The sequence below is a fragment of the Pimephales promelas genome, chromosome 24, assembly GCF_988280905.1.
Source record: "Pimephales promelas chromosome 24, fPimPro1.hap1.1, whole genome shotgun sequence".
NCBI lineage: Eukaryota > Metazoa > Chordata > Actinopteri > Cypriniformes > Leuciscidae > Pimephales > Pimephales promelas.
Genome location: NC_142792.1, coordinates 1,117,186 through 1,144,709, shown reverse-complemented (window position 1 = coordinate 1,144,709; position 27,524 = coordinate 1,117,186). Strand labels below are relative to the sequence as shown.

Genomic DNA, 27,524 nt, shown 5'->3' with positions numbered 1-27,524 from the left:
TAAGCCACAGGACCGTCTACGCTCATGCACTTCTTTTATTGTGAGCATGTCTTCTTTTCTCTCGGACAAACCCGACAAAACCAAAGAAGCATAAGAGCGAGGCTCAAATCATTTTGGAGAGAAAAACTTCACATTTTTATTAGATAATCCACTGCACCTCCACACTATTCAGCCGTCCTCCTCCTCCTGGATAAGCCACATCTCCTCCTCATTTCTCCAGCCACTCATTTTTTGGAGATCTGACCAGGATTTGAACAGATCTCTTATCCTTCACTTGCTGGAACTCATATTTCACAATTGTTATTCTACAATAAACCAGTTAAAGTCAAGTGAGACTCAAACCTGTGTCTGTCGCAGCCTCGCACACAGAGAGTGTGTGTTTGACCCGACTCTCACCGGTGCAGTGCTGAGATCTGAACACAGGACATCATGATTCAAACACAACTCTTCATCTCCTGATTCACTGACCAGGTTTTGGAGCTTTTATTGTTTTCTGGAGTAAATGATGAAACATAAGCAGAGCTGGGGTTAGGGCCGAGGATGTGCGGGTGTTGTGTTATTCTCATTTATACTGAAGACTGACTAAAGGTGAAAAGTGAGATGTTTCAGGACTGATTCAATCACGACACACACAGGTCACATGATTCCATTTATTCTGCACACACACTTTATATTCACAGACTTGAACGTGCGGCGTATAAATGATATTTCTGAGGGTTTGATGGCATCATCATCATCATCATCATCACTAGAACGAGACTGCAGGAGGGTTTGGCCCGATGTCCTTGTGAAACTCAAATAATTAATCTGACACATCCATTACATTTATAAAGCTTCTCTTTTGGCAGTACGATTCAATTCAGTACAAAACAATATTATCTTGCATAATAATGATGATAATAAAAAATTCTACAAGCTTGACCCATAATTCTCCCCGTACATTCACAAGCGGCGGATAATAATGTGACGGAAGTTCAAGTAGTGAATAATAGATCAAATCAATATTTGCTGGGAATATTGATGTCCTGATTCATGACGTTACAGTATAAATATGATCATAAGTATATCTGAGTGTTTTCCGGGATGAAGGCAGAACCGGATGGCACTAAACTACACACTCCTGCGGTGTGGCGGGAGCTACGGGGATCAGCGCTCTCGCTTCTCACGCGTGTTCGTCCGCGTCCGAGCCCGCGCCGTTATCGGACGGGTCCAAGAGTTCTTGGCGGCGGCGCATTATGGCAGCGAACTGAGCGCGCTCCGTGGCGTCCTGTAAAAGGTCAGAGGTCAAAGGTCAGAGGTTGTTGCCCTCATCGAAGGACTCCACGCCAGAATCACTCGCTGCCAGCTTCTCCTGCCGCCTCCTCATGATCTCCTGCAACTCCGAGCCCGAGCTCCTCTACACACACACACACGGAGAGAGAGAGAGAGAGAGACAGCAGTCAGACTCACACACGTCACAACACACACTCATTTAAACAAGATCATACCTCCAAACACCTGCAGCATGATGGAGAGAGAGAGAGAGAGAGAGAGAGAGAGGAAGGGCAGAAATGAGTGAGTGATGATGAAGGTTCAGCATTAAACTAAGGGATTCTGGGAAAAGGGTCTGATCCTGAAACTACGACAGAATCTATTTAAATCTCGGACACACTTTACAGTGAGGTTCACGAGTTAACTGCAGTCTTCACTCCTGAAGCGGACCGGAAGAGTTCATCAGAGTCTGTCCCGACACCAGAACATGGAGAATAATCACCTCTTCAGATGTGAACTAATAACTGCACTGCATTTATTCATCCTTCTTTAAGTATTTATTCATTTCAACATATACTAATATTTTATTCAAATCTAACACTGAACAAACGATGAACATCTGTGTTTTTATTAACTAACATTAACAAAGATTCATAAATATTGTACATAAATGTATCGCTCATGCATAGTTCATGTTACATTGATAAATGAACCTGATTGTAAAGTGAAAGCTAAATCTCATTTACAAGAAAACAAAACGTGCTGTTGAAGGGAAACACACACAGTATAACGGCTGAAAGTTAAACTAGTCGAGGTGTATTTTGCACCGTTAAACTCTAGCTCTATGGATAAACTAATAATTATTGATGGAGAAATGACTGGAATAGCAGCAGACGGACTGGGTTACAGAAGTAAACTCACGGTTTTCCAACAGACTTAAAGAAAAATAGACAATATTGAGTTGAACACACGATTGGATGAGAATAAAGAGCCGCTTTACAGCGGAAACTCAGTTATGAACTGGTCAACACTCAGCTTTTCAAATGCAACATGTATTGTATAAAGTGCAATAGAAAGAAATCATTTATTTATTTCTTCTATAGTTTCAAATACAGTTTCAGAAGGTTAGTTGCATACCCATATAAAGGATTGTTAAGTATCAATGCGAACAGAATTTTCTACTTCATTGGAATGGAACGAAACTGTAAAGATCAGGAGAGATCAGCTCACATGCGGAGCACGGCTTTCATTTTCTCACAGTTTTAGAGCAAAACGGGATTTTGAACATATATAATTCAAATAAAAATTGAAATAGTATTTTACATGCATTTTTCATAATAATACACATAAAATTCTGTTACTTTTTAAGTTCACTTTTTAAAACGTTTCTCACTTCTGCAATAATCTTCAAGTGTCGTGTTTTGAGTAGAGATCTTCAGTCTGTCCTCTAAAGCGTTCCAAATTCACCAGATTCAGTCGTAATGCTCAAAACGTGAATAAATGGATTATAAATACAGCGTTAATATAATTTAGAATAATAAAATCTCCTAAAAATATTAAATAAAAAACATCATCAAACTAAAATATTGAACATTTATTTCTTTGACAAACATTAAAATAAAAAATTCTGTCACTTCTGTCCGACACGCGCAGAGCCCGAGACCTGCAAGTGTTCTTACTTAGGAAGTGTTATTTCTGAATGTGTGTTTAAAGTGTTTGTTCTCGGTTCTGTGAACGTTACGGGAACAGGGACACTGTATCATTCTTCACACATTATGTGAATGTTACATTTGAATCTGAACATTCTAAAAACAAATAGTAACATTTTAAAAAAAAACATTAGATGAACGTTCCAGGATGTATCAATAATGTTTCTGCGCTTCTAGCCTCACTACGATCAACTAAAGTACCTTCAGAGGAACGTGGAGCACGTGTGGAGATCATGGGAGGCTCAGAAGAAAACCTGCAGACAGTAAAAACACCACAGAAACCACAGCGACACTCGCCAGCGTTGAGCAAAAACCAGTTCAACTAACCAGCGGATCAATCAGGAGACTCGACTGGGAACACTATCACTCTGCTATTCTGAGGGAGGGTGTGATGCTGCGCTGATGCGACACACACACACACACACACACAGGGTTCCCACACACACACAGGGTTCCCACAGACACACACACACACACACACACACACACACACACACACACACACACAGGGTTCCCACAGACACAGGATTCCCACAGACACACACACACACACACACACACACACACACACACACACAGGGTTCCCACAGACACACACACACAGGGTTCCCACAGACACACACACACACACACACACACACACACACACACACACACACACACACACACACACACACACACACACACACACACACACAGGGTTCCCACATACACACACAGGGTTCCCACAGACACACACACACACAGGGTTCCCACATACACACACACACACACACACACACACAGGGTTCCCACAGATGGCAATGTACAACATACATCACCTCACACGGGAAACACATAACGTGATGTGTAAATCCGCGTAACTAGCGTAAATCACGCAAGCTAGTGCGCATAGATCACGCAGTGTTGGCGGAGTAACACATTAGCGGAGCGGACGGAATAAAAGCCAATTTTATCCAGAAAACCTCTGTACAGATCTGTATACGTGTGTGTTATTTCCAAGAACTTTCAAACTTTTCACTTTTTTCAGATTCACAAATTTTGAAGAATTTTGAGGAGGCGAGGGAACCCTGTACAGAGACACCAGCAGAAGAGGAGAGGAGAGGAGAGAGGGATGAGGAGACGAGAGGACAGACGCTAGTCACCTCGAGAGCCGCTTTCTGCACGCTGATCTGACTGAACACTCGCGCTCCGTCGTCAGGACACACCGTCTTCAGCTCGTCCTTATTCAGGGAGAACAGCTGAGCGCCCGTCAGCACACCCAGACTGGTGATCGTCCTGCGGGACACACAGGGCCATCAGACTAACGACCAGTGAGTGTGTGTGAGTGTGTGTTTGTGTGTCACTCACACAGCGCTGAAGCCCTTGAGCTGTAGCCAGGCCGTGACCTCCTCCGGCGTGGAGTCGTACGTGATGTTGAGCGCCGGGAGAGACGTGGATCGAGACGGAGCCGCGAGTTTCTTCTGAGCGCTTCGACCCAGAGTCAATCTGTGCATCAACTCATCCTGAACCTCCTCCATGTTCGACTTGCGGCCTGAGGAACACAATCATGAGGAGAGTGAGTGTATGTGTGTGTGTGTGTGTGTGTGTGCAAATGTGTGAGTGTGAGAGAGTGTGTGTACGGTTGGCTAGCGTGGGTCTCTCTCTCTGATGGTCTCTCATGGTCACGCTGTCGCTCTCGCTGGCGTTCGGGGCGTTTCCTCCGCTGTCAGTGGGCGGAGCCAGCGGAGGGGGCGTGGCTGCAGCGGGTAGAGGGGCAGGGGGAGGAGGAGGCGGCGTCGGTGTGGGCGGGGCTTCAGTCACCAACGGCTTCGGCACATAATCTGATCTCTGCTTCTGTACGAGAGACACAAACACACTCTCAGACACCAGTCACACCATCAAGACCACATGAAACCAGACACCTGATGATGCACTTCCTGTTCAGACAGGAAATCAACTTTCATTCTGCATTTGACAGATCAAAATAGCCTGCTATCGTCTCTAAAGCAACTCGATGTATTTATCCTCAGTTGATCTGAATCAGTCTTCTGTAGAGCTCGTTCACAGATGCATTATTTTCATATTTGATGTAGTTTGCAAATCTGATGTCATGAGGTCTTTAACGCACAGATCAGCAGTAGTTCATAAATAATACTGATTAATAATGTTGATCATCTACACAGACAGACGATATGTCACATCCTGAAGAACAAAAACCTTTATGAAAAACATAATTCATTATGAGTGTTTCACTGAGTGTGGGACAAAATAATCCAGTTACCTCGTTTAACTCGCCCAGTAATTGCTTGAGAGAAAGATGAAGAGGGACATGAAAATGAAATTCAACACAACAACACACACACAGCAAATTAAGCACACACACACACACACACACACACACACACACACACACACACACACACACACACACACACACACACACACAGGGAGATAAACTAATGCAAGAAATCAAAACAAACTGAACTCACACACACACTTACTTATCTGGATGAGGTCTTCTCTATGCAGCTCGTTATGAATACTTTTTGCCGTTTTAAACGTTTAAAGTGCTCTATTCTGCTGTTTAAAGACTCTAATGTTGTTTCTGAGTCACCTACGACATGTTCTCATTCATCCAAGATCAAAATCACGTTAATTTTCTAATAATATCACCCTCATTTCCTCTCAGTGTCTGAAACGCTTCTTTGGGAGATTCAGTCTCTCTAAGCTCCGCCTCTCTGAGAGCCGCTCTGCTGTGATTGGTCAGAAACGCTCATTATCATATCTGACTCTCAGCTCTTGATCACAGTGATACGAACAGTAACGATGGCGTGGGTTTCACCGTATCGATCTCAGAGAACAGCGTCTTCTCGACACGAGCCGAACTCTCCCAGTGTTTGAGGGCGGAGCTAAGAGATGCTGCTCAGCCAATCAGGACCAGCGGTGGGGATTATGCTAATTAGCTACATGTGAGACTGAAATTACTGACTCGTTTCAACAGTTTTTTCTTTCTTTTAGAAGACAATAACTCTATTTATCGAGCAACTTTACATTCACAAACAGCTCCACAGCATGAACCGGAATGTTTGTAAAAGCATAATTGGGCACTAATAGATTCATCAACTGGCCACTAGAGGCTGCAGAAGAGACTCACTCCCATAGACTCGCATGTTAAAACGTCCAACTTTACAGCAGGAAAACACATGTTTACAGTCTGGAGCAGAAACTGGTTTTGCTCTATATTGCTAATGTAGCTCTTCATGACGACTTCATTAAACTCAGCCGTTTAAACTATATTAAGCCTTAAAGTTGTGCATAATTAAGGGCGTGGCCACTTGAGTGACAGGTGGATTGCCGCTGATGTCACTGCTAGCCGTTTGTCTGCTGTGTGTTAGCGTCAGCTAATCCGCCTCGCTGCACATGTTCGTTTATCACAACACCATAAAATCACGCGCAGTGACGCACTACCAAAATGGCGAAGGCCGGCTCCGCCCACTTCCAATTTAAAAAAAAACGCTCTTCGTAAACCTACAGGTGACGTCACACACACTACGCCTGTATTATATACCGTCTATGGTACACACACACACAGGGAGATTAACTAACTAAACTAATGCAGGAAATCAAAACAAACTGAACACACACACTCGTTTACCTTAAACAACTCAAATTCCTTTTTTGGCATCATTAGCTTCAAGAAGAAAAGATGAACACAAACAATGATTGTAAGCTGAAGCGAAACGAGGGGGTGAAGGTGAAAGGTCGGAGGTGAAGAGGGCACCTGTATGGTGTGGCTGTAGATGGGCTCGCCCCGGCCCGTCAGGTCCACCGCCCGGCTGAGCTCTAAGATGTTGTTCGGCACGTATCCCGAAGCGCCCACCCCGTTACGCACCTTCCACCACTGCTTCCTGTCGTCCAGCACCTGATGACCAATCAGAACAACACGTCACAACACTTCCACCACTGCTTCCTCAGAACATCGGCTCGCTGACGTCACAGCGTCACATGACCGTACCTCCAGCACCTCGTCCTTCAGCACGGACAGCTCAGTGTTGTTTCTGGCCACAAAGTCATATTTAGATTTGGCAAAGTTTCTTATCCTGCTGTGAACCTCCATGTTTCTGCAGAGAAAATATCAATGATTGACAGTAAACTAATCATGATCGTTTTCCAGCACTAATAAATAAACATTCTTAAATCAAGACACAGTTACTGGAGGAGAACGATGAAGAAATGGAGTCATGATTTGTACAAAAATGTTAAATTAAAGAAGTTTTTGTTTAAAACAAGAATGGGGTCAGAAAAGTAATATTGTTTTCGCTGTGAATTAAGAGATTTAAATATCGATTGTTTTATTTCATTAAGAGATTTAAATGTCTTGTTTTCTGAAAAATGTATCATCATTAAGTGAGATTTTCTGCTAAAACAAGAAAAACAAATCTACCAATAGGGTCAGAAAAATAATCTTGTTGTTCCTTTGACAGTAAAATCAAAATGTTTTATTGGGAATGATTTATCAGTGAACATCATCATTAGTGTTTATAATCTTGCAACATCTCTTCTCTTCTCTGATGATGTGGGCGGGGCAATAACCTGTCACTCACATGAGATCAGCCAATAGCAAACCGCAACCATCCAATCAATTCCACACAGACAGAGCCAAGTCCCGCCCACTTTTTCTCTTGTTCCTGGAGCGATTCACTCGATATACGACACAATAGAGGAGAAGAGACCAGCGCAACTTCCATTTCAGAAAACAAGACTTAATATCGTCAGCAATTTTGCTTCTCCTGTACATCTATCTTGATTTAAGAATATTTCGATATTACAGAAGAGAAACACTAAGGAAGAACACGTCTTAAACACATTCTTTAAATAGTGAATCTACTGATGGATGTTGTTGGCCGCCGCCGTGGAGGAGCGTCTCGAGACGAGAAGAGAGTCTTTACTCGGTTCAACAGACTGAGAGTGTGAGAGAAACCCAGAACAGAAGCGCTGGCGGTGAGCCGGTTCTCCAGGGCGTGCGGTTCCGTTCTCAGGTGTGTGTTACCTATCTACGTGTCGGCTGAGCGCCTGTTTAAAAGCCACGGCCATGTCTGGCTCCAGATCCTGCAAACGCTTGAGAGAAGAGTTACTGTACCCGTCTGTGCTGGAGAGGTCCTGGAGCATCGGCTGCTGTCGGCACAAAACACACGTTCACTTCAACAAATCAAGAAATCGTCACACTGTGAGGTTTAAGGTCCTCGCACACCGAGTCCGAAACGTTCGGCCAGCATAAAAAAAATCGGATCGGGATTGACTTTCTGCGTTTTCGCATCCGTAGCCGGTGGACTCAGTGTGCAAGAACCTTTGAGCCGCGTTTCCACCGCAGGAACTTTCCCCGGGAACTCGGACTCTTGCTGGGACACAATCTTGACGTCAGAACCCAACGCCAACATCCGACGTTGGATTTTGGTTGGAAATGAAAGTCGGGTTGATGCCAGAACCAGACTGATGTTGGACACTGACATCAACCCGTCTGTCCAACGCTGGAGATTAATGTCAATCTGACGTGGATTCTGACATGAACCTGATTTTCATTTTCAACGCAGAGGGTCTAAATGAAGATCCGGTGAATATCTCCCCTCAGAAAGTCCTGCTCGCGAGGCGCTACTGTTCAAAGTTCAGGAACTGTCGGGGGCGGGGCTTGTGCACTGAACATGCTGATTGGTCGAGTTCATGCCGCATTTTGATTGGCTGACTTCACGCAGCTCTGTGCTATTCGCATCAACAATGGAGTTTAAAACATACGGCCGATGGACCGACAACGTGGTTCTGGCTTTATTACGCTTAAATTCAGAGGATGAAATCCAGCGGGAACTGGGAAGTCGCGCGCAGTCCTGCGTCACCACATTAATTCGCCTAATCTTTACGATACTTTAGACAGCGACGGGTCTGGAGAGAAAAACTCCGGGGAAAAAGTGTTCTGGGTAATTTCAGTGGAGACGCGGCTTTAGAAAAGAAAGAGCATCTCACGTCTCTCGGCGATCCGTCTCTCGGTCTGTGGATCTCGGTCTGAGCGGCGCTGAGCGTCTCTGCTAGCTGAGCTACGTCCTGCTCGCGCGACACTAGCACCGGCGGCTCCCAGCCGTCGCGGAAACACAGTGTGTGCCGAGGGAACGGGTGATCCTTCGGCCACTCCAACCTTAACACAAGACAAGAGTCACGTTTATTTAGTGCCGTCACAATCGTTTCAAAGCAGAGTTACAGAAAGTCCTACAGTCCAGTTATATGGTATATAACAATGATATGATCAGTCCTCTATATTTAGATCTCGATATCTTGAATTTATTGTGTTGTCTATCACATATATCAGTGCCGCAGTGAATCCGTTGGGTTTGTTCAATCAACCAATTTAAATATCAGTCGTTTTGTTCTTTTATGAGAAATACATATCGATTGTTGTGTTCAATTGAGAGATTTAAATATCGGTCAGTTTTATTCTATTAAATATCGGTCGGTTTTATTCTATTAAATATCGGTCAGTTTTATTCTATTAAATATCGGTCGGTTTTATTCTATTAAATATCGGTCAGTTTTATTCTATTAAATATCGGTCGGTTTTGTTGTATTAAGAACATGTTTAATGTTGATTTAAAGATAGTAAGTTTTGTTTTTACCAATTTGGATCTTTTAAGAGATTTTAATATCTGTTAGTTTTATTCTATTCGATCAAATTTCAGTATTTTCTATTCTATTAAATATCGGTCGATTTGTTCTATTAAATATCGGTTATTTTGTTTTATTAAGAAATTTAAATATCGGTCAGTTTTATTGTATTAAATATCGGTCGGTTTTGTTGTATTAAGAACATTTTAAATGTTGATTTAAAGATAGTAAGTTTTGCATTTACGATTTGGATCTTTTAAGAGATTTTAATATCGGTTAGTTTTATTCTATTCGATCAAATATCAATGTTTTTATTCTATTAAATATTGGTTGTTTTATTCTATTAAACATTGGTCGATTTGTTCTATTAAATATCGGTAATTTTGTTTTATTAAGAGATTTAAATATCGGTCAGTTTTATTCTATTAAACATCGGTCATTTTGTTTTATTAAGAGATTTTAATATCGGTCAGTTTTATTCTATTAAATATCGGTCGGTATTCAGAACATGTTAAATGTTGATTTAAAGATAGTAAGTTTTGTATTTACCGATTTGGATCTTTTAAGAGATTTTAATATCGGTTCGTTTTATTCTATTCGATCAAACATCGGTAGTTTTATTCTATTAAATATCGGTTAATTTTATTCAATTCAATCAAATATCGGTATTTTTATTCTACTAAATATCGGTTAATTTGTTCTATTAAGAGATTTAAATATCGGTCGTTTTATTCTATTAAATATCGGACATTTTGTTTTATTAAGAGATTTTAATATCGGTCAGTTTTATTCTATCAAATATCAGTCGGTTTTGCTGTATTAAGAACATGTGAAATGTTGATTTAAAGATAGTAAGTTATGTATTAACCGATTTTGTTCTTTTAAGAGATTTAAATATCAGTTTAAGTGAGAATAAGCGATTCTGAAACAGTATTAATGAAACTATGATCTGTTTTTGCAGGGGAAAGTCTGAAGCTCGACACAAAGGTAATTCATTTAATACTAAATTTTGTTTCTAAACAAGAGTAATTCTCACAAAGCCTCAATGAAGAAACGATTGATTGTCTAATGAAAAAGCGAGTGCGATTTCACCTGGAGGACTGAACACAATAAGGTTCCTCCGGCCTGAGAGAGAGTGAGAGCATCAGTACCTGCACTTGGTCCAGCCGTCTCCCAGCGTGACCCACAGGTGTCTCTCGTCCGCAGAACCCGACGCGTGCAGGAACTCGATGGCTTCTCTGGTGAGGAGGGGAACGATGACGCTTTTCGCCAGATCGACTCCTCCAGACGTCTGGATCACCTGAGTCAAGTCAAGGCACCTTCATCTATACAGCTCTTTAACAACACAGAGTTTCACAGCAGCTTTACAGTGATAACAGGAGATCGCAGAAACAGAGATTGTTCGTCTTTACAGCAGATCTAGAATAAAGTTACTGTCCAGATAAAGTTGTGATTGATTCATTTCCGTTGCAAAGATAATTAGTTATTAACTTAGTGGCCGCTAAGTTCACAGACATTTGATGAGTACATGAACACAACGGCCAATCAGAGTTTATGATTGAACTCTGCTCAATCATAAACTCTGATTGGCCGATTTACATTTTTTACATTTCTGTAACAAACTGGTACCAAAGTCAGTTCTTTTGAGAACACGTACCAGTCTGAGCGGATTGAACAGGAAGTGAACCAGATCCACAGCGCTGGGGTTCTGAATGTGGTTCTTCAACTTCCCCTGCAACAACAAACAATCACACAGAATATTAATGAGATTCTCCAGCTAAACATCAGTGAGTATATTCACTTTATCCCTGATTTATAACCGGTTAACGTCACTCACCAGCAGGTTGAAGGCATGTTTGAACTTCTGGAAACAGTCGACAAACTCGTCCTGAGACGGAGGTTTAGCTCTCAGCGTCAAAACTCCCTCTGATCAAAGACACACAGCAAACACACTCGTTACACACTCATGAAGGTCTCGTTACACATTCGCAACACACTCATGTGACGGAGAGGAGGATCTCATGGGATGATGAAACGCTCACCTCCAGGTCCTTTCTTCTTGCTCTTCTTGGTTTTCTTGCGTTTGGAGAGCTCACTAAAGGCCTCGGCAGCTTTCTGCAGTTTGGTGACGAAGTGTTCGATGTCGTCCAGAACGTGGTTGAGGATTTGCTGTAACACACATCAGAGTTTAACCATCTGCATCACACACACACACAGATGTATGAACAGTGACGTCACTCACCACATCTCTGTCCACCTGCGCTGCGCTCATCTCAGGAGACCCGTCCAGCTCGGTGTAAAGTCTCTGCGGATCACCTGACGACACACACACACACACACACAGAGTGAGACACGCTCCAGAATGGGAACGACAGACACACTTTATGTTTCCTGATCCACTCACTGTCCTGCTGCTCACTGGTCCAGTTAGTCCAACTGGCCACTCGGGTCTTGGCGTCCCCTTGATTGACAGCTCTTGGAGGCTCGGGGGCGGGGCCTCCTGGGGGCGGGGGAATGGTCCCGTCACTCTTCAGGATCATTCTGACACACAGAGATACGGATGCTGCGTTACTGTGGCAACAGTCATCATCATCATCACAATCATCTTCATCATAACCACTTCCATCATCACCATCATCCCTATCATCTTCATGAGCACATCCACCATAATCTTCACCATAACCACTTCCATCATCATCACCATCACTACTACCATCATCTTCATCTTTACCATCACTACAACCATCATCTTCATCATCATCACCACCATCATCATCCCCACTACCATCATCACCATCATCCCTATCATCTTCATCATCATGACCACATCCACCATCATCTTCATCATAACCACTTCCATCATCATCACCATCACTACTACCATCATCTTCATCATCATCACCATCATCTTCATCACCACCATCATCACCATCACTACTACCATAACCTTCATCATCATCTTACTTCAGAGCCTCCGGCCTCTTCTTCACTTTCCCGCTCTTGTGATCGCTGACGGCGCTCTCGATGTCCATGTGGATTAAGTTGGCCTGAGGGAGTCAAAGCACACACACACACGCTAGTGACGAAGAGTCGACAGGAATGATTGACAGCTTCCCTCCCTCACGAACGCTGACCTTGATGTCGTCGCACTGGAACAGGTGCAGGTCTGCTTTCCCCTGCCCGGACTCCTTACACACCAGCGCCAGGATGGAGTCGTACCCGCAGACGTTGATCACAGCCTGGCAGTGCAGGACCGAGCCCAGGGGGAAGTTCTCCAGCTCGTTCTGAACAAACACACACACACACATGCATGATCAGTCCACATTTGTGGGGTGTGTTTCCCAAAAGCTTCGTTAGCATCGCTCCAGCGAACATTCGCAAACGGCATCGCAGAGGAGTGTGTGTGTGTGAGCGACGGCATTGCAGACGAGTGTGTGTGTGAGCGACGGCATTGCAGACGAGTGTGTTTGACTGACTCAATAAATCCTGATCTTGAGCAAAATAAGATAATAACATTTAATACAACCTGTGTCTTATATTTAGAATACTTACAGATGTCATTTACACCTTTGAGTTTGTCAAGATATTTAAAGCACCGCTACTGAAGAGTGCGCATGTGTGAATGAGCTCTAGAGTGTAAGAACGAGCCTATGAGTGAATCTGGAAATAAAGCAAAATAATGAGAAATAGTCCTCAGATGCATGTCTGTAATTTATATCAAAACATCTAGTGTTAATTCCATCTCTAACAGATTCATTAACAGTAGTTATTACTCCATCACGCGCCTGACGTCATAAACCAGCGTGTCTGAACGACCACTTTGCGACACTATGGTTTTGAGAAACAATCGTGACTCGCTAGTTGATGTTAGTGAAGCCGTGAGTTACGGTGCTGTTCCTGTACCTTACTGTCGGTGTCGATGAGACTGATGGATTTGGCGTCCACCTGCAGGATCATGTCCTGCGTCCACACCTTGCCTTTAGCGTCCAGCAGACGCAGCTTCCGCACGCCGTCCTCGATGGTCAGAACCGCCTCTTTGCGGTCCATCACAAACGTGGTGAGATGCTGCACGAGGAAAACACACGACGGGGTTAGACATTTTAATTGAAGTTTTCCTGGTCTTTTCTCCTCTATTGTGCCGTATATCGAGTGAAACGCTTCTGGAACAAGAACGAATGTGGGCGGGGCTTGATGTTGACCGAGGGAATTGATTGGATGGTTGTGGTTTGCCATTGGTTGATCTCATATGAGTGACAGGTTGCCCCGCCCACATCATCAGAGAGTTAAATTCAAGAATCGTCAATGTTGATTTCACGTGGACTTTAAAGCGGCGGTTGATCATGATTTCACTGTTCTGACTGGAGTTAGTGTGTAATGTTGATGTTAGAGTGTAAACAACATCTGCAGTCACACACCCAAAGCTCAGAGCAAAGCGAGAGATTTACTTTTACACAAATCACTTTTTAAGGACTACAACAAACGGCTGGTAGGAACTACACAAGCTTCTTCACGGCTTAGTGACATCACCAACCCTAAAATTTACATAACCCCGTCCCCGGGAGACTATTTATAGATTATCATGACAAAATATGCTAATCAATGACTAGAAGAGACTCCACATCAGCTTCATAAACTCATCAACTAACCAATCAGAAGTGTCCTGTTCCTTCTACATGTTGTACTTGTTTGCATTTAAAGGGACACACACACTCTTGTAGCTCCGCCCCCTGTGCCAGGAGCAGCAGCTCATTTGCATTTAAAGGGACACATATACACAAGCGGCGTGTTTTTGCTCACCCTCAAAAAGTGACATTTTAACATGCTATAATAAATATCTGTGGGGTATTTTGAGCTAAAATTTCTCACACATACACTGTGGACATCAGAGACTTATTCTACATCTTGTGAAAGGGCGTTTTAGGCCGCTTTAAGTGACAGTAATATTCAGTGATGTTACACGTACCTCCACATGATACTGCGACGTGTCCGTCAGGCTGTTGATGCTGTTCTTGGTGTAATTCTTCCTTTGCTCTGAGGAAACACACACACACAGACACTCACACACACGACATCACCATCACGTCCCGACGGAATCTGCAGACCGGAATCTGGTTCTAGAGCCGAATCTGACGCTGCTACAGATCCCGTGTGAACGTGTAGCACTGAACACATCACACACACACACACAGGCGCGCACGCATGGCGCAGATTCAGCTGGACACTACATCTGTGTGTCTACAGACACAAACACACGGGATTCACACTGGAAGTGTGTGTGAAGGGAGAGTTGAAGGAAACAAGAGACGTCTATGAAAGGTCTCACACACACACAAACACACACACACACTCACATACCCACACACACTCATATTCACTCATATACTCACACATTCACACACAACAACACTCACTTACTTACACTCACACACAATCACATTTACACAAACTGACACACTCACACTGACATAGTCAACACTCACTGACACTCACTTGCTCACAATCACACTCACTCAGACTCACTCACTCAGACTCACTCACTCAGACTCACTCAGACTCACTCACACTCACTCACTCAGACTCACTCACACTCACTCACACTCACTCACTCAGACTCACTTCCTCAGACTCACTCACACTCACTCACTCTCACGCACTCTCACTCACTCTCACTCACTCAGACTCACTCACACTCACTCCCTCAGACTCACTCAGACTCCCTCAGACCCACACTCACTCACACTTACTCAGACTCACTCCCACAGACTCACTCACACTCACTCAGACTCACTCAGACTCCCTCAGACTCACACTCACATTTACAAACAATTACTTAGACTCACTCAGACTCACACTCACTCACATACACTTACTCACACTTACTCAGACTCACACTCACTCACTCAGACTCACAGTCACTCACACTCACTCTCACTCACACTCACGCAGACTCACTCAGACTCACATTCACTCACTCACTCACTCACTCACTCACTCACTCACTCACTCACTCACTCAGACTCACAGTCACTCACACTCACTCTCACTCACGCAGACTCACTCAGACTCACTCAGACTCACTCACACTCACAATCACTCTCACAGCTTCTACCTTTCTTTTTGTGTTTGGCGGAAGTGTGCAGGAAATACACTCCATCTGTTCCTGAGAGCGATGGTGCAGAGAAAACACACACATCATTGGTTCTGTTTACGACTGAAGCTGCTCTGAGCATCTGTGCTGTGACAGCGCTCGAGACATAAAGCCGATCGCACTAAACATAAACTATCATCACGAGTCAGAAGATTCTCCCCAATACAGACGGATATCCCGATGAACCTTTCATTCTTATGAGCAAAACACTGAACATCTTCAGGTTTCTGAATGTCACACACTGATCAACACAATCCCGTTATGGTGACAGAGTGTGTGAGCTGCAGTTCCCTCATCAGACAGCAGGGGGAGACACGTACCGTACAGAGCTTTACCACTGGAGTTTCCCACAGGAACATCTGGAGACCGTGAGCCGTGACCGCTGGGGGGGGGGAAAGGGAGAGAATGTCATTCACATTCACACTTTCTCTGCTCTACATCTGGATTGTGTGTGAATTAAATAGTAATCATTGTACCGCACAAATGTGTGTTTGTGTGTGTGTGAGGGTGTATGTGTGTGAGTGAGTGTGTTCATGAGAGAGTGTGTTTGTGTGTGTGTGTGTGTGTAAGAGAGAGAGAGAGAGAGGGTGTATGTGTGAGAGAGAGAGAGAGAGAGAGAGAGAGGGTGTGTGTGTGTGTGGTTAATGAGTAAAGTGGACACTTGATCTTTCATTGTGTAAGTCACACTTATTGTGCGACAGATCAATAATGAATGTGTCCAATAGATCAGAGGAAACATCAATAATGAATCATCAGAGTGTTCTGGCGAGCTTCTCAGAGTTATGATCAAACGTTCTTCCATTAATAGAGCGTTCGTTCAGAGATATCTGCTCTTTAATAATGATCTCAGAACATTAGAACAGAATCATAATTTATACATTGGCCATGGAATGTTTCAGTTGATGTGTGTTTTAAATGTAACGGTTTTTAAATGTTTCTCGTTTCGGAACGTTCAGATTCAAAAGTAGCGTTCCATAATGTGTGAAGAACGATACAGTGTGTCACTGTCCCCGTAACGTTCACAGAACAGCAGAGTTCAGAAGTTCAGTCTCGTCGCGTGTAGAGCTCTGATGAACTCAGCGGCTGAGTGATGTTGTGATTGTTGTGAGAGATGATTGACAGATGATTGTGAGAGATGATTGACAGGTGATGACCTACTTCCTCTGCGCTGACACTGCGCTGTACCCGTTCATGTCTGCACTGCACACACAGATCCTCCTGAAACACAACAAACACAGCGTCACACATACATACGCAAACACTTAGTCTTTGATCATCACATGATCAGAACATCCCATAATACTGCCTCTGCGCCGAGTTCAGGATGAGGAACTCAACCACGGCTAATTACACACCGCCGCCGGGAATCATGGGAGAGAGCTGTCATTCACAGGAGATACAGCTGCTGATGCCCTTCATATCTCACTCACCTTCTTCATCAAAATCATCATCATCACCTTCATCATCATCATCAGTGACTCTGAACTCTTAACGACTCATTTAGAGGCTGAAGATCATTTAGAGGATGATGATGATAATGATGAAGGTGATGATGATGAGGGGTAACTGGTGTGATGCTGCTGGTTAATGATCAGATGGCCTAGTCTCCTCCACATGTGTGTGTGTGTGTGTGACTGTAGGTCTATAATTAACCCAGCGTGGGCCGTTAGCAGGTTAATCTGACTGACTGAGTAACGAGAGTTAAACCAAGATCCGTCAGTCAACACAGACGAACGAGAATGACCCTAACCGCTCTACATCTGCATGTGTGAACACAATCACACACAATTACACACAATTACACACAATTACACACAATTTTACAAATGTGTCAAATATTTAGATTCTATTATATTACATCATTGCGTCTTTTTACCTACTCACTATTGAACTGTTGATCTATTTTATAAATGTATCTTTTTTCAAATTATTACAATAATTTTCCAATAATTATGCAAGTAACACAAACACACACACACTCTCACACACATAAAAAATAAAAGATCTTTATAAACCACATTTTCATAATACCAGTGTAATACCTATATCATTATACAAATACACATCCTCATATACAAGCGAACACACACACACACACACAAGATCACAAGGTCAAGCACTGGCCCAGAAGCAGCGACAGACCGACTCAGGGAGATCCGCTTCTGCTGACCGCATGAATGATTGATCAGTGTGATTCGCTGATAGACTGAGATGTTCAAACTGATGGAAATAAACCAACAAACATTCACAATGAAACATGATCCCGTTTAATGTCCCGCAACCCAGCCAAGAGTTCGGGATACCTAATGTTTCTGAAAGAGTCTCTTCTGCACATAGACTTGATCAGAAATACAGTAAAACAGTGCAATATTACTCCAGTTCAGTTCTCTATGTGAATATACAGTAAAGTGTAATTTATTCCTGTGATCAAAGCTGAATTTATCATCATTACTCCAGTCTTCAGTGTCACATGATCCTTCACAAATCACTCTAATATGAGGATCTGATGATCAACACACAGTTATGATTATTATCAGTGTCGAACACAGTCGTGCTGCTTCTTTTTTGTGAGATTCTTTCAAAAACATACAAATCTGAGTGATCCCACCCAAACGTTTGAGCCTGTATAGTATACACACACTTTAGATGAATCTCTGAATCTTTCTGAATGACTCATTCAGATTCACATTCACACAGTGACGCAAGAACAACAGGAACGAATCAGTTCTGTAGGAATCCACAGTATTCGGGAATCGTTTCACCAGTGTGAAGATCTGCCCAATGAACCACACAAACACTCTATCAGGAACATACATGTGCGCTGAAACACACTCACACACTCGTACCTGTCCACAGCCTGGTGTGCGACGCTGATGCTGGAGCCGCTTCCTCGCTCTGGAGTCTTTAAGAGGATTTGTGAGGAGCTTTACGAACTCACACAGGTCTGTGATTACGCACTGCAGCGCAAAGCATGCTGGGACACAATGACTCTGGAAAACTTTGTTCCTCGGTCGCGTCCTGAACTAAAAGATCTGTACATGGCCATAAACTAAACCTCTGTTGGACTTTAATTAGCACAGGTCTAACCGAGGCTGATGAATCATTACATGCTCTGATCTGTGTGTGTGAAGCTCAACTGAGTCGATTCACTCTAATGATTCATTTAAAAGCATCAATCTCTAGTGTTTCTAAATCAGGAGCTGCCAGTGACTCACCACAAATGGGATTTACCTTCTACATTTCATGTCTTAAGCACAATAAGAAAAGTAATGAATAAAAAATATACATATACTGTATAAAAAACTATTTAATACAATAAAAATATTTAATAAATAAAAAAATATATGTAATACCAAAAAAAGTATTTATTTCAAATCAAAATCCTTGTTGTGTGTCCATACGCTGAACATTATTCCTCTTAAACATCTTTAATCCCGTTATCTCTTGTGTTTGCGTCTCCAAGCCTGTATGTACCCAGAATCCTCAGCGCTCGCGGTCCTGATCCTATTAAACACAGCTATATTAAGATCTTTATGAGCACTCGAAGCACAACAAATGAAGGCGAATGAAAGCAGTTTGGGCAGCAGCGTGAGGTTAAAGTGTCTGAGAACCGTTAAAGCACACTTTGACCCTTCATCACACTCTCACACCCATCGCTGCACAAACAATGACGTTTTATGAATGATGTTAATGTATATACCAGCTAACAAACTCTCTCAAAGCTATGAACAAACGAATGTTCAAGTTATCTGGTCTTAAATGTTACTATGTTACTGTTATTATGTTGCTGTTCTTATGTTGTTGTTACTATGTTACTGTTACTAATAGGCAACCATGTTACTGTTACTATGGTAATCAGAGAACATTCAAAAGTAACGTTCTCACAATGTTTGAAGAATGATACAGTGGAACGCTCCCTTAACCAAGAAGAAACACTTTTAAAACATTTAAAAAACTGGACGTTCAGAAATAAGTTTTGATAACTTAATGATCCGTTCTTTTAGCTCTTGATATAAGAACGCCTCAGTCTTCCAGTGAGGAGGAAGATGTTCGCTCTGAGTTTGTGTAGGAAGCGCTTTAAATTCTGTCGTCGTCGTGAAACTTTCCTCTGTTCAGACTTAATTTACACTCTGCTCACAGACCTCAGCGAGGACACGAGAGTGCTGATCCATATGAAGCTCGGCCGCCCCTCTCTCTCTCTCACTGAAGCCGCCGCTTCTCTGTCTCAGAGAGCTACAGCCAGTCATCACGGCTCACCACAGAAGCTCCCCAGAAACACCCAGCGATCAATCACACACGACAGCGCCGGATCCAACAAACAACTCTTCCTTCAGCATCTTTATAAAGCTCAATCACAAAACGATCTTGCACACAAGATCAGAAACACACACACAGGCCTGCACTTATGTCAGAACTCAGAAGGTTAAAGGTCATCAGCTCTGTGTTTGTACTGGCTAATCTACTTCCTGCTTTCCCGTCCCGCCCAGAAGGAAATGACATCATGCAGCTCTCTCAGCGATGAACAAACGCCATTACCACGCGAAACAGAAACGATACTGGACATGAATGAACCAGCAAAATATTTACACACACACACTCACAAAGAGCGAGAGACCCGGATCACATGAGCCGCGTCACCGTGGCAACCAGCAAACTGGAAGTTCCCCACAGCTCAGTCTCAGTAAAGAGAGACAGAAGGGATTCTGGGTGGAAACAGCAGAAAAGGTTTCCCAGAAATCTGTGGTGTTCCTGGTGTTCAGTGTGTGTGTGTGTGTGTGTGTCACACACTGCTTCTGCTGCCAGAGTCTCTTTAATGCAGATTTCTGTCGCTAGTTCAGCACATTTACACTCATCACTGCATTTAGTCGAGTCGAGTCTCCTTCATCTATACAGCGCTGTAACAGATGTTGGAGGTCACAGTCTCAGAGAGTGTTTAGGCTTTACAGCAGATCTACAATAAAGTTACTGTCCAGATAAAGTTAGTTTTGATTGATTCACCTCCGTTGCAAAGATCATTAGTTATTAACTTAACATCACTGCATTATTCCTGCATTCCTCTACAGCTGAAGGCCGAGAAACCACAGGAGACGCAACAAGCGTGATTAGATTAGACAGAGTGAGTGTGTGTGTGTGTGTGTGTGTGTGTGTGCTGTTACCTAACCAACCAATTCCAAATATTAACAAACTATAAAGTAAACAGCAGTGAGATGAAGACACGCAGCGTCATAAGGAAGTCACCGTTAGGCTTTGTACTGCTGATGATGATCAGTCTAATGTCTGAACACTATTTCCCATCAAATACATATACATAAATAAATAGATAAATGTATTGATGGACATGTGTCCTGAGGAACAGGTGTGACACGCAGCAGAGAAACAAGAGCAGGAGAAGCAGAACCTTAATGATCCTGATCCAGCCACACCCGCAGCCTGAGGCCACACCCCTCACACGCGTTACTCTGTGTGTGAGTCAGTGTGAGTCAGTGACCCGAGATCAAACAGCAGCATCTGAAGTCCCTGCAACACACCAGACCTTTGATTCCACAGTAACAAAACAACCGCAAACCCACGTCAGACTACAAGACACAGTTAGCCTTTGAAATTACCTTTACAATGTGTAAAAATAAATGTGTGTGTGAGGGAGTGACTGTGTATGCGAGCGTGTGTGCTCAATCAGGCAAAAGTGTGTGTGATAGGACAGACGAGAAGAACACAGAGTAACAGCACTGACTCCTGACCAACATCAAGGTCATTCACGATGAACACGGCAAACACTCGGAACACGGTGAAAACTTGAAACACTCGGAACACTCGGAACACTGTGAAAACTTGAAACACTCGGAACACTCAGAACACGGTGAACACTCGGAACACGGCAAACACTCGGAACACGGTGAACACTCGAAACACGGTGAAAACTTGAAAACTCGGAACACGGTGAACACTCGGAACACTCGGAACACGGTGAAAACTTGAAACACTCGGAACACTCGGAACACGGTGAAAACTTGAAACACTCGGAACACTCGGAACACGGTGAACACTCGGAACACGGTGAACACTCCAAACACTCGGAACACTCAGAACATGGTGAACACTCGGAACACGGCAAACACTCGGAACACTCGGAACACGGTGAACACTCGAAACACGGTGAAAACTTGAAAACTCGGAACACGGTGAACACTCGGAACACTCGGAACACGGTGAAAACTTGAAACACTCGGAACACTCGGAACACGGTGAAAACTTGAAACACTCGGAACACTCGGAACACGGTGAACACTCGGAACACGGTGAACACTCCAAACACTCGGAACACTCAGAACATGGTGAACACTCGGAACACGGCAAACACTCGGAACACTCGGAACACGGTGAACACTCGAAACACTCGGAACACGGTGAAAACTTGAAAACTCGGAACACGGTGAACACTCGGAACACTCGGAACACGGTGAAAACTTGAAACACTCGGAACACTCGGAACACGGTGAAAACTTGGAACACTCGGAACACGGTGAACACTCCAAACACTCGGAACACTCAGAACATGGTTAACACTCGGAACACGGCAAACACTCGGAACACTCGGAACACGGTGAACACTCGAAACACTCGGAACACTCAGAACACGGTGAACACTCGAAACACTCAGAACACGGTGAACACTCGAAACACTCAGAACACGGTGAACACTCGAAACACTCGGAACACTCAGAACACGGTGAACACTCGAAACACTCGGAACACTCAGAACACGGTGAACACTTGGAACACGGCAAACACTCGGAACACTCGGAACACGGTGAATACTTGAAACACTCGGAACACTCGGAACACTCAGAACACGGTGAACACTCGAAACACTCGGAACACGGTGAATACTTGAAACACTCGGAACACTCGGAACACTCAGAACACGGTGAACACTCGAAACACTCGAAACACTCGAAACACTCGGAACACGGTGAACACTCGAAACACTCGGAACACTCAGAACACGGTGAACACTCGAAACACTCGGAACACGGTGAACACTTGAAACACTCGGAACACTCGGAACACTCAGAACACGGTGAACACTCGAAACACTCGAAACACTCGAAACACTCGGAACACGGTGAACACTCGAAACACTCGGAACACGGTGAATACTTGAAACACTCGGAACACTCAGAACACGGTGAACACTCGAAACACTCGGAACACGGTGAATACTTGAAACACTCGAAACACTCGAAACACTCGGAACACGGTGAACACTCGGAACACCTGGAACACTCGGAACACGGTGAACACTCGGAACACGGTGAACACTTGAAACACTCGGAACACTCGGAACACTCAGAACACGGTGAACACTCGAAACACTCGAAACACTCGAAACACTCGGAACACGGTGAACACTCGAAACACTCGAAACACTCAGAACACGGTGAACACTCGAAACACTCGGAACACGGTGAATACTTGAAACACTCGGAACACTCAGAACACGGTGAACACTCGAAACACTCGGAACACGGTGAATACTTGAAACACTCGAAACACTCGAAACACTCGGAACACGGTGAACACTCGGAACACCTGGAACACTCAGAACACTGTGAACACTCAAAACTTGCGCCTTAGATTCCGGTTTTAAAGTTAGTGTTCTCGAGCCTCAAACACTCCAGATGAACGGCCGGAACACATTACAGTTTCTGTCTTCAGTAGAGCAGTGTCGTGTTAGTGGCCCCTAAGATAAGAACTAATGATCTTTGCAACGGAAGTGATTCAATCAAAACTAACTTTATCTGGACAATAACTTTATTCTAGATCTGCTGTAAAGCCTAAACACTCTCTGAGACTGTGATCTCCTGTTATCACTGTAAAGCTGCTGTGAAACTCTGTATAGTGCTGTATAGATGAAGGAGACTCGACTCGACAACATGAGCAAAATAACACAATCTAACTCAACGTGTCTCAGCCGTTCTGCTCTTGCGCACACACACACACAGGAAGTAAGAGCACCGGGATCATTGTGTTCAGTTGAACTATGAATAGAGACAATAAAGGAGGTTATGGCTTTGTAGATAAGGCAGAAGTAAACACTGCGTTTGGCCAGACCGGTCTGAGCCCATCAGAAGCACACGCATCAGCTCTACATGAGTGTTATTATTATTATTATTATTATTATTATTAAGTAGTAGGATTAAAACAATTTCCAATACTACCATTATTTGTATTTGCCCCCTTCCTCGCCTCCTCCCAGACCCCAATCTCGATAAAGTTAATTAGTTTTTGTTATTATTTACGGATTTTTCTATCTGATTTTCCAGTGATATCTTTATTTATTTTTATTTGTTGTTTTTACTATTAGTAAATCTGTTATACTTTAATGCTACTCTCTGGATCGCTTCCATTCCCACAGTTAGATTTACACACAAACACACACACACACACACACACACACACACACACACAGGAATTGTCAGAATAGACTTTTGTTGGCTTGTTATTTTTTTGGTCCTGTTTATTTTTTATATTAGCAAATGCATAGTGTCACAATTTGTGTTTGCATAATTACAATCATTTATTTTTAATCAGCTCAACGTGCTTTTGACACATCAGAATCACAGAGATATGAGAAGTGTTTCGCTCTTGGTCAAGCTTCAGAGAAATAAACTGGAAAATACCAGAATCAAGGACGCAAACTTCACTGGAGATTAATTAGCAGATTTGCAAAATGCAAAGAAAAAGATGCACTTTCAGAAGTATGGTGATTCATGTAGACGAAGCCTCGGAGACGGAGGAGCTGAGTAAAACAGTCCAAAACACCAGAGAGATGCAGGACCTTCCTCCCGAGACTCAAGCCTCCACTGAACATTACCCAGAGTTCTCAGCAGCAAACGCGATAGATCTGTGTGACACCAAACCCATCGGCTCTCACACAATACCATAATCACTTCACAATGAGCTGCCAAACAAGTGATATAGTAGTTTCTGAAAACAACCGGCGTCAGTAAAGGAGCTCACAGAAGAACAACACAAACAACGGCTGAAAACATCCAGAAATAACCCTGCGAATCCCAGGCCTCGGGCCAGAAGAGCGCTCCCAGAAGACATGCTGTTTTTACCCTCTCAGATCTGCCCTGTCCTCCATTACAGAGCTGACAGATGAGGATGATGAGGATGAGGATGATGTTTAAGCACAGTCGAACAGAGGAGCGCCCGGTGTGTGTAACGACGACACCCTCACGATTCGACACTGAACTCACCATAACATCTTACCACGAAGACATTTTGTAAAAGGTTAACAAAAAATGTCCTGTTGATTAAAATGCTATAGCATTGCGGGTGTAATTAATGAATTGGCTTGGAAACCCAAAGCACAGGACAATAGAGACACCAGAATAACAATAATCATCATTCTGAAGCTGAAAACTTTAATGTCACTGGATAGATATACTTAAAATAATGTAGACCATGTTTTACTGGTAACAACACATCTGGCATCATCAAGACCCAAAATATTCCTCTTATATTTAACATTATAGCCTATATAGTGGTTTAATGTAGTGACACTGAAACTGTGTAAACTTGAATTTTTTCTCACACAGAAATTTTCATTTTGGGTGACCTATCCACAATACATATTGATGAATTTTTATATTGTCATATATTGTGAAATATGAATAGTGTCTCATCTACATCAGAGTCACGTTTAGGTCAAAACTCACAGGACCAGTTGAAATAACAGCACAGCTCACTGACATTAATGGAAACATTAGTGGTTATGTAACAGGGCTCCATATTTAACCCTGTGGTACTGGGACCTGCACTGCACATAACACCAATTACTGAAACTCACTGGAGACTCGCCGGCTTGCGTCCCTATTAAGAGCCGTTAACCATTCACTTCCCTACGCAGAACCAGCTCACGTTAGCGCTTCTCAGAGTCCAGAGGATTACATTTAAGGTTCAGGAAGAGCTAAATCAGCGTTATTCTATACATCTGGGCCTATGCAGTGATATATTAATGTAGTCTGATCTCAGTGGTGATATAAACACAACTGCAATGATGTATTAATGTAGTCTGATCTCAGTGGTGATATAAACACAACTGCAGTGATATATTAATGTAGTCTGATCTCAGCGGTGATATAAACACAACTACTGTGATGTATTAATGTAGTCTGATCTCAGCGGTGATATAAACACAACTGCAGTGATATATTAATGTAGTCTGATCTCAGCGGTGATATAAACACAACTACTGTGATGTATTAATGTAGTCTGATCTCAGCGGTGATATAAACACAACTGCAATGATGTATTAATGTAGTCTGATCTCAGCAGTGATAAACACAACTGCAGTGATGTATTAATGTAGTCTGATCTCAGCAGTGATAAACACAACTGCAGTGATGTATTAATGTAGTCTGATCTCAGCAGTGATATAAACACAACTGCAGTGATATATTAATGTAGTCTGATCTCAGCAGTGATATAAACACAACTGCAGGGATGTATTAATGTAGTCTGATCTCCGCAGTGATAAACACAACTGCAGTGATATAATAATGTAGTCTGATCTCAGCAGTGATATAAACACAACTGCAGTGATGTATTAATGTAGTCTGATCTCAGCAGTGATATAAACACAACTGCAGTGATGTATTAATGTAGTCTGATCTCAGCGGGAATAAACACAACTGCAGTGATGTATTAATGCCTGAATTGAGGCGCGTGCTGGTACCTGCGCGTGACAGGCTCTGCCATGGCAACCAAGACAGTATTTACCGCGCGCGCCCATTAAACCAGCAAACGGAACATGACCGTGATCAGCACACAACAAAATAAACATAATAACATACACAAAAACACAGCCATGAGGACGAACGAGCCGTTTAAAGGGAATAAATGTAAAAACACCGCCAGTAACGTTACATACAAAATCTACAATTTACAAATACAAGTGTGTGTGACTGTGTTTGTGTGTGTAACACGCTCACCTGTTTCTGTGTTTCTCCTCGCTTCACCGCATGACAGAAGCACAAACACACACGGCTCGTCGAGTGACTGTCAGAGAGTTTTTCAGTTTAATGACAAAATGAACAATCGCTTGGTTGAGTTTTACTCGCGCTCCGCCTCACACACGCGCAGCGCGCGACCCGCCAGCGCCTCCACGCGCGCACACGCGTAATCTCACCTGAGCGCGCAGGTGAACCTGCCATTCAAATTAAAGTCACAGGAGGACTCTATCTATTTATCTAAATGTCTAAATTCAATCTAAATTCAAATTCAAAATGGCATTATTGGCATGACTGTAGGCCTACATAACACTATTGCCAAAGCTTGGAATACATAGAATAATTGTAAAGATATCAAAATAATAAAAATATTATAACATAACTTAAATTTTAAAGTACAAATTCAATTAATTGTACAAATTAACCGTGTAACAAAATAGATTATGAACATTTGATACCACAGAGTTTTAACATATAGCTACACACCAATCTATCTGTAGGCTATTTATTACCATAATAATGATTATTCCAAATAAAGCAAAGGACAAACACACATATTATCAACATTCACAACACCGGCTGGAAATATGAAACCATATTCATTTCAAACACTGGAGTTGATTTATAATTTGGGTATTTCAGAGTGTGTGACACTCCTCTCTTTAAACACCTTCATAAGGCCTGTTTCCTCATAATATTTTACATAGCAACTTATTCTACAGAGTTCCCCTTCCTACAGCAAACGTTCTTAGAAAGTTCTGGCAACAT

General features: G+C 43.0%; 1 protein-coding gene across 8 annotated transcripts; it reads right to left on the bottom strand.

The window, feature by feature from the left end:
- Positions 1 to 636: 636 nt before the first annotated feature.
- Positions 637 to 26,909, bottom strand: eps8a (EGFR pathway substrate 8, signaling adaptor a). 8 transcript variants are annotated; one of them, XM_039660615.2, is made up of 22 exons: positions 26,739 to 26,909; positions 16,897 to 16,956; positions 16,059 to 16,120; positions 15,700 to 15,750; positions 14,554 to 14,621; positions 13,494 to 13,655; positions 12,725 to 12,874; positions 12,555 to 12,637; positions 11,995 to 12,131; positions 11,833 to 11,906; positions 11,633 to 11,759; positions 11,428 to 11,516; positions 11,248 to 11,322; positions 10,742 to 10,890; positions 8,958 to 9,126; positions 7,993 to 8,117; positions 6,958 to 7,063; positions 6,724 to 6,864; positions 4,583 to 4,796; positions 4,311 to 4,494; positions 4,106 to 4,238; positions 637 to 1,396 (listed from the first exon to the last, which is right to left on the bottom strand). In XM_039660615.2, exons 2-22 carry the CDS (start codon positions 16,929 to 16,931, stop codon positions 1,292 to 1,294), a joined length of 2,439 nt encoding a protein of 812 aa, XP_039516549.2. In that variant the 5' UTR covers positions 16,932 to 16,956; positions 26,739 to 26,909; the 3' UTR covers positions 637 to 1,291. The 8 variants fall into 8 exon arrangements, with proteins under 8 accessions (XP_039516549.2, XP_088982788.1, XP_088982786.1 ...); XM_089126662.1 differs by having other exon boundaries at positions 8,083 to 8,117; XM_089126660.1 differs by having other exon boundaries at positions 7,993 to 8,114.
- Between the last annotated feature and the right edge of the window lie 615 nt (positions 26,910 to 27,524).